We start from the raw sequence: 12535 nt of genomic DNA, 5'->3' as shown, positions 1-12535 counted from the left end.
CTTGCGGTTCCAGACTGCAGCGCCTTTAACCGCACGGCCACTTCGGCCGGCCTACACGAATGGAAGCCCGAGAAGATTTCATCAGCAGTATACACCGGAAAGCTCGCATTCACATAAGAAAACTTTAGCAAACACTGATCGCATAGATATAGGACTAAAATGTCTAGATTACCCCTTTCTCCCTTTTTATAAATCGGCTTTACTACTGAGTAATTTAATCATATAGGAAACTGATGATTCCTAGAGGAAAAATTACAAACATGGCTAAAAACAAGGGCCAACATGTGCAGCACAGTACTTTAATATTCTGCTAGGCACTCCATCATATATATCTATGTGCGTCCTTAGTCTTCGGTGTTTTAATTATTGATCCTTGTCTGTATGACAGACATCAATCTCAGAAAGACATTTACGAAGAGAGCTATATGATTACCTGCAGAAAATAAATTTTTATTTAATTCAACAGCAATGCTCAGAAAATGATTATTAAGTACTATACATGTATCTGATTTATCAGTAAAAGAAATATTTTCACTACGAACTAACTTTATATCGTCGAATTTTTGCTGCTGACCGGACATTTCATTCACAACTGACCACATAGGTTTCATTTTCTCCTGTGAATTAGCTATTCTATTTGCATACCACATACTCTTTGCCTTCCAGATAACATTACTAAGCACCTTACAATACTGTTTGTAATGGGCTACTGTAGCTTGATAGTGACTGCTTCTAATATTTTGATATAATTTCTGCTTTGTTCAACATGATATCCTTATCCTACTAGTCAGCCACCCAGGCCGCCTTTTACCGCTAGTACCCCGTTTAGAACGTTATAACGGAAGGCAACTCCGAAAGAGCACGAGAATGTGTTAAGGAAGGCATTATATTTGTCAACTATGTTATCGGCACTATAAACATCCTGCCACTCTTATTCCTTGACGAGTTTTAAAAAACTCTCTATTGCCATTGGATTAACTTTCCTACATAGTTTGTAATTATATGTGACATTTGTTTGAGTACAAAAGACTTTTGCTGTTAAATTTTTGGCAGTATGGTCTGAAAGGCCATGCACCCTTTTACTAATAGAATGACCATCTAGTAATGACGAATGAATAAAAATATTTCCTATGGCTGTGGTAGTGTTCCCCCTCACCCAAGTTGGAAAAATCACAGTCTGCATCAGATCGTATGAATTTAGGAGCTCTACCAACATCCTTTTTCTTGCACCATCATATACAAAATTTATATTGAAGTAACCACATGTAACTAATTTCTGGCACTTCCTATAAACCGAATCAGTAAAACCCTCTCTAGCCTGAGCAGAAATTCTCTGAAGTCAGAGTCAGGGGTAATACAAAGAACAATAATCAGAAGTTTGGTTTCACTAAATTGAACTGGCCCTGCATAACAATCAACTATCTGTGCAGCGCAGTGCCGTAATATGTATATGGACTCAAATGAAATATATGATTTTTACGTACATGGTCACTTCCCCACATCACAAGGAACTCCTTGAAAAACAGCCAGCTAATCTGCATCCTGGTAAAGTAAGCCTCTGAATTGTCAAATTTCATAAGTGGTGCTCCTATATACCTATAATTTCAGAGTCTATATCCAGAAGCAGTTCACTAACTTTATCTCTAATACCTCTTATATTTTGATGAAATATGCTAATTCCTTCTCTACTTGGAAACATTACATCCTCAGAAGGTGTGCCCTTAGTTAGAGGGACTTCCTGTAAGCAGGTATACCTATCAGCTGACTTCAATCAAGAAAGAGTGCAGCTCTAACACCAACTACTACAGGAATTTTTCCATGAGTGACACCACCACCACCACCCACTACACTGTCACCTATAAGCTTACCCAGTCACCTCTTCCCATTCCTACTGAGGTGCAGGTCATGCCTTGTGAAACCTGATCTACTAATAGACTCAACTGGCAGAGTGAAATGTGAACCATGCTCTCTGACATCCGTGTCTTTTCCAGCTCTATGTTAAATTGTCTAACAGCCACATTAAGATGAGGCCGATGATTACGCTGAAACAGTTGCACGAAATGCACATTAGTACCATTAGTTTGAGTAGCTATCTTTTCTGAGTCACCACCTACATCACATTCCTCGTCCCAACCAAGACTGTTCTCTGCTCAACCCACTATGACTACCTGCTCCTCCTTCGTAAAATTCATACAGAATTGCCCTATGCTGTCAGTCATCTGAGCGAACCCTGCACTAGGCTTGACAATACTGGTGACCTGGTAGTCACTTCCCAACAATTCCTTCAACTGCTGGCCCACACCTCTACCATGCGAACTACCTAGCAGCAGAACCTTCTTCTTCCTGTTAGACTTTGCAACTGACTTAAGCCTCCTAACTGCTGGAGTCTGCTACATGTTCCCCACACCTACATCTGCAACAGGCTCCTCTCCACTCATCTCTGACAGTTGATAAATCTATTGCATATACACGAAGTGTAACTGTCTGATACCTGCTCCTCCTAGGTGCGTTCTTGCCAACTGCCAATTCCCATTCCCCATCCCCCTTCATCCTCCTTAACCTATCTAGCTCCTGCTTTGATTGTTGTAACTCCCTCTGAAGGGCACAGATCTTATGCTCCTGCTCCTGTATCAACTTATTTCTACTACAGATTATGCATTCCCAGGAGAGGATCTCTCTTGAATGCCCACTAGTTTCCCCACTGCATTCCTCCCCCATGAAAATACTTTGAACAAATCCCACACGATAACCCACTTCTCACAAACTACGACGGAGCCCATGCTTCTCACTCATGGTAAAATTTTACAATTACTGAAAAAACTATATGGCTACGTTACCCAAGTTCAGTTACACCAGTAGAGCTATTTTTAGAACTAACAATAACGGTCTCGAAATTCTCTCTCTCTACTAAGAAAGCAGCTACTTGTATTAATACTAGTAAACTACAACTAATACCAATACCAACGAAACTTCACAAAATTATTAGCTAAAACCAAAAATCCAAGCAGCCACTGGAACAATCAACGAAGTTAAAACATTGAACATATATAACTGATTAACTTGCAAATCATTGATTAATCTAAGCCCATGAGAAGTCATCGCAAATGCAATATGCTTGTATATTAATAACCGGTATAACCATCAGAATGTTGAATGAATGCTTACGAACATGCAACCATTGTGTTATACAGATGTCAGACGTCGGTTTTCCACTCCTGTTACACTTCATCAACAGGGGAACAGCTAGTGATGGTTGTGGATGACACCGCAGTTGTCCGATGATGCCCCGTGCATGCTCGATTGGAGGCATATTTGGTAATCGAGCAGTTCAAGGCAACATGTTGACACTCTGTAGAACATGTTGGATTACAATAAATGTATGTGTGCAATAGGGAAACGCCCCCCGCAATGTTGTTCATCAGTGGCAGCACAACTGGTCGAACCATCAGAATGACGTACAAATTTTCAGATAGTGTGTGTGGGATAACCACGAGAGTGCTCCTACGGTCGTACGAAATCACACACCCGAGCGTAGCTCCATGTGCAGGTCCTGTGAGCCTAGGCTGCAGACGGCTTGGCTTGCAGGTGCTCATTTGGCTTGCTAACCAACACACTGTCATCACTGGCATGAAATCAGAATAGACGTCATCTTTCACATATAGGACACACAGCTACCAATTTTCGCTTACCTTGCATAACTCCTTAACCCCTTCTCGATGTTGCAGCTTCCTTTTTTTTTTTTTTCACTGTAGGATATCGTTTTGTATCTTGGATAAGAATCAGAAACGACCACCAGCAAAAGTCACGATTTAGCATCGGAAAACTTCTGCCCTATGAAGGCAGGGATCATCGGTCAAAATATTTCCATTGCTACTGGTCGAGATTTGGGGAATTTCATGTGCATATGGAATGATTGAGTTCAGATGCACTACTCTTACTGACATGAGCGATCTCTGTAGCTTCACTAGAGCAGCGCCAGAGAGAAGTGACACACAATTCCCTTGGCTGTTGGTTAATTACGAGGGTAATCCCAAAAGAAAGGTCTCCTATTTTCTTTATAAGTACATAGACCTTTTTATTTCTACAGTGGTTTACATCAGCGTATAGATTGAACATTTAGCTATTTTTCGACGTAATCACCATTTCTGTCGATGCATTTTTGTAGACGATGTGGCAGTTTTTGTATGCCACAGCTTGCCGCCATGCTGTTCAGAAAGTTATGAACCTCTTCTTCTCACCTCGTCGTCGGAGCTGAACCACTGGGACCACAATTAACGCTGACTGGTACTGTGAGACTTTGAAAAAACTCAAACGGGCAATTCAGAACCGGAGAAGAGGAATGTTGAGCAAGAGCGTACACATCGCTCGGCAAACCGTTGCTCTCCTGCTATAGTTTCTGTAGTGTTGGCAGAAGAGCCAACACTGTTTTTCTAGAGGAGGCCGAAATGCACGAATTTAATTACACGCTGACTGGCGTGAGGTCTGGAACAGGACAATATCTTGAGAATTGCAAGTAAAGTAAGTAGTTGATGTAATACTTAACTTTAATCCACAATTGTAGAACATCTCTCGTTACGGTACATGCTTCATAATATTAATTATCAATTGAATACGGCGCCTTGTTAGGTCGTAGCAAATGACGTAGCTGAAGGCTATGCCAACTATCGTCTCGGCAAATGAGAGCGTATCGGTCAGTGTAGCTTCGCTAGCAAAGTCGGATGTACAACTGGGGCGAGTGCCAGTACGTCTCTCTAGACTTGCCGTGTGGTGGCGCTCGGTCTGCGATCACTGACAGTGGCGACACGCGGGTCCGACGTATACTAGCGGACCACGGCCGTTTTAAAGGCTACCACCTAGCAAGTGTGGTGTCTGGCGGTGACACCACAGTTTCAGTGGAACATAATCACCCATCCACCCTGTAGTCCTGACTTGGAGCCCAGTGACTATCACCTGATCCCTAGGTTGAAAGAACATTTGGACAGAATGCGATTCAGCTCCGACGACGAGGTGAAAGAAGGGGTTCATAACTTTCTGAACAGCATGGCGACGAGCTGGTATGACATGGGCATACAGAAACTGTCACAGCATCTACAAAAATGCGGCGACAGAAATGGTGATTATGTCGAAAAACAGCTAAATGCTCAGGCTGTAAACTGATGTAAACCATTGTAGAAATAAGCAGGCCTATGTACTTATAAAAATTAGAGGACCTTACTTTTGGGATTACCCTCGTACTTTTTAGCAGCAACAATAGATGGGGACAATGCGACGATGTCTGCAGCACAGAGCCCCCGACCGTCTACAAGTGACTATTGTGAAGATTGTCTTGGCGTGGCAGTTCCGCACGCATACTCCCAGATATTTTACAGAAGTAACTGCCACCAGTGTTCGTGCCGCTATCGTATAATCATACAATAAAGAATCCTTCTTTCTATGTATTCGCAATACATTACATTTGTCTATGTTAAGGGTCAGTTTCACTCCCGGCACCAAGTGCCTATCCACTGCAGATCTTCCTGCATTTCGCTGCAGTTTAATAAAGCTGCAACTTCTCTGTATACTACAGCATCATTCGCGAAAAGGCGCATGCAACTTCCGACACTATCTACTAGGTCATTTATATATATTGTGAAAAGCAATGGTCCCATAACACTCCCCTGTGGCACGCCAGAGGTTACTTTAACGTCTTTAGACGTCTCTCCATTGAGAACAACATGCTGTGTTCCGTTTGCTAAACACAGCTGGTCTGATATTCCGTAGGCTCTCACTTTGTTTATCAGGCGACAGTGTGGAACTGTATCGAAAGCCTTCCGGAAGCCAAGCAAAATGGCATCTACCTGGGAGCCTGTATCTAATATTTTCTGGGTCTCTTGAACAAATAAAGCGAGTTGGGTCTCACACGATCGCTGTTTCCGGAATCCATGTTGATTCGTACTGAGTAGATTCTTGGTTTCCAGAAATGCCATGATACGCGATCGAAAAACATGTTCTAAAATTCTTTAACAGATCGATGTCAGAGATACAGGCCTATAGTTTTGCGCATCTGCTCGACGACCCTTCTTGAAAACTGGAACTACCTGTGCTCTTTTTCAATCATTTGGAACCTTCCGTTCCTCTAGAGACTTACGGTACACGGCTGTTAGATGGGGGGCAAGTTCTTTCGCGTACTCTGTGTAGAATCGAATTGGTATCTTATTTCGATGTCAGTCATTCTTTCGTTCGTGTTGTCAAATGTAGTCTCTCTTTGTACCGCGACTGTTAATCAACTGTTCTTTCTACGAAACTGTGCATGCAAAATGAATAAAATTTCTTTATTCGGTATACTTCCTAGTGCATTCTTCACTGCTGGCAGGGTATTTAGTGACGACTGGGACCTTACTCTATCTCAGAGAGACAGAAGTCCAAGGGTTCAGTCACAGATCAGACTTGAAATGGATTACCAAACAAAGGGAGCCGACGGCATTAGGATCACAGATTTACTTCGAACTTTGTACACCTTTAGTAGGCCGTTGAAAACAACATAGCGTGCAAGTAGTAAAGTACATTACTTTGGCAATTGCGACAAGATCACAAGAGATGTTTTACGCACCTATTTTGGGGCTTATCTATCTGTGATTAGGTGGTGCCGGATGTTGGTGTACATCGTCGGCAAGCGGTTAGCGCTGGCGCTACGGAAGACGGACGTGTGAGAGCCGACGGTTCGACTCCCACTCAAACGTTATTTTTAAACTATATTTTTTCATCACTGGTCATTTTATTTAATTTATATGTCACATGAGAAGTAATTTAATTAAAAAACGACATATATTTGCATGAACTTTTAGTCAACTTTGTACTATTTGATTACCTATTAATTGTAACTAAATTTAATTATTAGAAGAAATGTATTCACAACTATGGGCAAGTAAACGAAGAAACGCATAGAGCTGAAAATGTATGCCTCACATGATTTTCGATACCCATTATATACACAATGTGGTAAGGTACCTGGAACTACTTTGTACTTCGACGCTTCGAGCTGCAGACATAGAGGCAGGCCTCATTTTTCAGTTAACCTGCGTAGCGGGGAGACGTTGCTCACGTAGCAAGAGCGAATAGGGTAGGTGCAAATTTTTTGAATGTCACGGAATTTACAGTTATACTATAGGAATGAAAATGACTCCCTGTAGCGGGATTCGAACCATCGCCTCGTCCACGACCCTCTTGCTAACCACTTCTTTTTCAGGAAATAGAATTATCAGCTTTGAGTCGGTGGAGACAGTGTGTGCAGGGGTCGAAACCTGAGGCATGTCCTCGATGATTCCCCTTCTCGGATCAGAACCGCTCCTCTCCAGCTTTTATTCGTTTTTTGTTGTTTTCTTTATCTTTTAACTTTTTAAAATTACATCTACATCTACATGATTACTCTGCAATTCACATTTAAGTGCTTGGCAGAGGGTTCATCGAACCACAATCATACTATTTCTCTACCATTCCACTCCCGAACAGCGCGCGGGAAAAACGAACACCTAAACCTTTTTGTTCGAGCTCTGATTTCTATTATTTTATTTTGTTCATCATTCCTACCTATGTAGGTTGGGCTCAACAAAATATTTTCGCATTCGGAAGAGAAAGTTGGTGAATGAAATTTCGTAAATAGATCTCGCCGCGACGAAAAACGTCTTTGCTTTAATGACTTCCATCCCAACTCGCGTATCATATCTGCCACACTCTCTCTCCTATTACGTCATAATATAAAACGAGCTGCCCTTTTTTCCACCCTTTCGATGTCCTCCGTCAATCCCACCGGGTAAGGATCCCACACCGCACAGCAATATTCTAACAGAGGACGAACGAGTGTGGTGTAAGCTGTCTCTTTACTGTACTTATTGCATCTTCTAGGTGTGCTGCCAATGAAACGCAACCTTTGGCTCGCCTTCCCCACAATGTTATCTATGTGGTCTTTCCAACTGAAGTTGTTCGTAATTTTAACACCCAGGTACTTAGTTGAATTGACAGCCTTGAGAATTGTACTATTTATCGCGTAATCGAATTCCAACGGATTTCTTTTGGAACTCATGTGGATCACCTCACACTTTTCGTTATTCAGCGTCAACTGCCACCTGCCACACCATACAGCAATCTTTTCTAAATCGCTTTGCAACTGGCACTGGTCTTCGGTTGACCTTAATAGACGGTAAATTACAGCATCATCTGCGAACAACCTAAGAGAACTGCTCAGATTGTCAACCAGGTCATTTATATAGATCAGGAACAGCAGAGGTCCCAGGACTCTTCCCTGGGGAACACCTGATATAAATTCAATTTTACTCGATGATTTGCGTCTATTACTACGAACTGCGACCTTCCTGACAGGAAATCACGAATCCAGTCGCACAACTGAGACGATACCCCATATGCCCGCAGCTTGATTAGAAGTCGCTTGTGAGGAACGCTTTCCGGAAATCTAGAAATACAGAATCAACTTGAGATCCCCTGCCGATAGCGGCCATTACTTCGTGCGAATTAAGAGCTAGCTGCGTTGCACAAGAACGATGTTTTCTGAAACCATGCTGATTACGTATCAATAGATCGTTCCCTTCGAGGTGATTCATAATGTTTGAGTACAACATATGCTCCAAAACCCTACTGCAAACCGACGTCAATAATATAGGTGTGTAGTTCAATGGACTACTCCTACTACCCTTCTTAAACACTGGTGTGACCTGCGCAATTTTCCAATCTGTAGGTACAGATCTATCGGTGCGCGAGCGGTTGTATAGGACTGTTAAGTAGGGAGCTATTGTATCAGCGTAATCCGAAAGGAACCTAATCGGTATACAATCTGGACCTGAAGACTTGCCCGTATCAAGCGATTTGAGTTGCTTCGCAACCCCTAAGGTGTCTACTAAGAAACTCATGCTAGCAGCTGTTCGTGTTTCAAATTCTGGAATATTCCATTCGCCTTCCCTGGTGAAGGAATTTCGGAAAACTGCGTTCAATAATTCCGCTTTAGTGGCACAGTCGTCGGTAACAGTACCATCGGCACTGCGCAGCGAAGGTATTGACTGCGTCTTGCCGCTTGTGTACTTTACATACGACCAAAATTTCTTCGGATTTTCTACCAAATTTCGAGACAATGTTTCGTTGTGGAGCCTATTAAAGGCATCTCGCATTGAAGTCCGTGCCAAATTTCGCGCGTCTGTAAATTTTAGCCAATCATCGGGATTTCGCGTTCTTCTGAACTTCTCATGCTTTTAAATTAAAGGAAAGAAACATATGTATTTCTTCACCTATGTATTTCTTCACCCGGGTAATAATCTAAAAGGAGAGCGGCCATAGACAGAGGGGGATGGAAGGGTGGGGATATGGTAAGACTTGCAGGCATGCCCTGCTCGGCAGATGGGGCGTGGAGTCAGAGTGGGCGGCGGTCAACATATGAGGCTTGGCCACGACTTCTCCAGCAGCGCTACGGGGAAGAAGCACCCGAGTGCAAGGCAGATGTCAAGGAGGGGACAGTCGAGTTGGGCGAATGACAAGCGTGCTCTGGTGCAGTGCATAAGAGGTGGTGAGTGTCCATGCGACCCCTCCACTTGACCACCGTGACGTCTTACAGCCGCCATCTTGGCACAGATACATCACTTGCGTAATAGGAGCGTAAAACGTCTCTTGCGATTTACTCGGAACTGCCAGATTAGAGTACTTTACTACTTGCCCATTATACAGGGCGGTCCATTGACAGTGAACGGGCAAATATCTCACGAAATAAGCATCAAAGGATAAAACTACAAAGAACGAAACTTGTCTAGCTTGAAGAAGGAAACCAGATGGCGCTACGGTTCGCCCGCTAGATGGCTCTGCCATAGGTTAAACATATATCAACTGCGTGTTTTAAAAAGGAACCCCAGTTTTATTGCATATTCGCGTAGTACGTAAAGAAATATGAATGTTTTAGTTGGATCACTTTTTTCGCTTTGTGATAGATGGCGCTGTAATACTCACAAACAACATTCTGCCAGTGCGGACGATATTTGCTTCATGATACATTACCTGTGTTAAAATGGTCCGTTTACCAACTGCGGAAAAGGTCGACATCGTGTTGATGTATGGCTATTGTGATCAAAATGCCCAACGGGCGTGTGCTATGTATGCTGCTCGGTATCCTGGACGACATCATCCTAGTGTCCTGACCGTTCGCCGGATAGTTACGATATTTAAGGAAACAGGAACTGTTCAGCCACATGTGAAACGTCAGTCACGACCTGCGACAAATGATGATGCCCAAGTGGGTGTTTTAACTGCTGTCGCGGCTAATCCGCACGTCAGTAGCAGACAAACTGCGTGAGAATCGGGAAAAAAACGTCGGTGTTGAGAATGCTACAACATCGATTGCATCCGTACCGTGTTTCTATGCACCATGTATTGCATGGCAACGACTTTGAACGTCGTGTACAGTTCTGCCACTGGGCACAAGGGAAATTACGGGACTACGACAGATTTTTCGCACGCGTTCTATTTAGCGATGAAGCGTCATTCATCAACAGCGGTAACGTAAACCAGCATAATATGCACTATTCGGCAACGGAAAATCCACGATGGCTGCAACAACTCGAACTTCAGCGACCTTGGCGGGTTAATGTATGGTGCGGCATTATGGGAGGAAGGATAATTGGCCCCTATTTTATCGATGGCAATCTAAATGGTACAATGTATGCTGATTTCCTACGTAATGTTCTACCGATGTTACTACAAGATGTTTCACTGCATGACAGAATGACGTTGTACTTCCAACATGATGGATGTCTAGCACATAGCTCGCGTGCGGTTGACGCGGAATTGAATAGCATATTTCATGACAGGTGGATTGGTTGTCGAAGCACCATACCATGGGCCGCACGTTCACCGGATCTGACGTCCCCGGATTTCTTTCAGTGGGGAAGTTAAAGGATATTTGGTGTCGTGATCCACCAACAACGCCTGACAATATGCGCAAGCTCATTGTCCTTGCATGTGCGATCATTACGGAAGGCGAAGTACTCGCTGTTGAGAGGAATGTCGCTACACGTATTGCCAAATGCATTGAGGTTGACGGACATAATTTCGAGCATTTATTGCATTAATGTGGTATTTACTGGTCATCACGCTGTAGCAGCATGAGTTCTCAGAAATGATAAGTTCACAAAGGTACATGTATCACATTTGAACAACCGAAATAAAATGTTCAAACGTACCTACGTTCTGTATTTCAATTTCAAAAAACGTCTCTGTTACCAGCTGTTCGTCTAAAATTGTGAGCCATATGTTTGTGACTATTACAGCGCCATCTATCACGAAGCGAAAAAAGTGGTCCGACTAAAACATTCATATTTCTTTATGTACTACACGAATATTTAATAAAAAAATGGGGGTTCCTATTTTTAAAAAACGCAGTTGATATCCGTTTGACCTAAGGCAGCGCCATATAGTGGGCCAACCATATTTCCATCTGGTTTCCACCTTCAAGCTAGACAAATTTCGTTCTTTGTAGTTTTTTCGTTTGACGCTTATTTCGTGAGATTTTTGGTCCGGTCACGATCAGTGGACCACCAGGTATTGTTCTAATGGCCTATTAAAGGTGTACGAAGTTTGAAGTGAATCCGTGATCCCAACGTCGTGACCTCCTCTTCTAAGATCTATCTGTGCTTGTCTGTGTGCGTATGTTTATTTGTGCGTGTGTATCAGTGCAGGTTCTCGTGTCTGAGCAACACGGTGGAGAGATTTGGGGGGGGGGGGGGGGTGCAGTTGGGAGACAGACAGGTAAAGTAACCACAAAGTAATGATGACCTGCAGGAACGCTGCAGAACGGGTCACTGGACGGCTTCTTCGGCGCCTCTGGGTGGGAGGACGCAGCCCGCACGCCGCCTTACGACCCCGAGGCCGTAGCCTCGAGCCCCTGCGGGCGCGCAGTGTCGCTAGCCGTGGGCGCCGCGACGCCTGTAGACGCCATGCTGCGGCTGCGGCGCGACGCCACCGTCAGTTGCGCCTCCAACTCGTCGACGCCGCGGTGCGTGCCCAGGTCCAGCTACGACGCGTGCCTCTTCAATCTGAGGGAGGACCCCTGCGAGCAGGAGGGCGTGCTGGCCGGTAGCCAGCCGCTCCTGAAAGACTTCCTGCTGGAGCGCCTCGTCGCCCTGCGGACGCCCTGGGTGCGGCAGGCAGACCTGCTGCTACAGAACTCACTTGCCGATCCTGCCCACTTCAACAACACCTGGTCGCCCTGGACAGACTGCCTATGGGACTACACCGGTTCTTTCTGCAACCACGTCTGAGCGTCCCCAATTGCCACAACAATGCGCGTTCTGCGACTCTGCTTCTGTTACTGAACAAGCTCGTTCTGCAACCACGTCTGAACGTCTTCCATTTGATCTGTACCTGGCTCTATTTGGCGGACTACTTGAGGCGTACCTGGACTACCTGAGCATCTACGACTTCAGCAGTAACTCGCCAACCCTCGGCGAACTTCTTTTGAAGTACTAGCTAGATTCCTTATGGGATCATATCCGAGTGTTTCCAGTTT

General features: G+C 44.1%; 1 protein-coding gene across 1 annotated transcript in view; it reads left to right on the top strand.

Moving 5' to 3' along the window:
- The window catches only part of LOC124606701 (arylsulfatase B-like), a 132542-nt gene extending 120251 nt beyond the window's left edge, over positions 1-12291 (top strand). The window contains exon 8 of the mRNA XM_047138727.1: positions 11809-12291. Coding sequence (XP_046994683.1) covers positions 11809-12287 — 479 coding nt within the window. The 3' untranslated portion in view covers positions 12288-12291. The remainder of the gene's footprint in view (positions 1-11808) is intronic.
- Positions 12292-12535: the final 244 nt, after the last annotated feature.

The sequence above is a fragment of the Schistocerca americana genome, chromosome 3, assembly GCF_021461395.2.
Source record: "Schistocerca americana isolate TAMUIC-IGC-003095 chromosome 3, iqSchAmer2.1, whole genome shotgun sequence".
NCBI lineage: Eukaryota > Metazoa > Arthropoda > Insecta > Orthoptera > Acrididae > Schistocerca > Schistocerca americana.
Note: the sequence above shows the minus strand (reverse complement) of the source record. Positions and strands in the feature narration are given on the sequence as shown.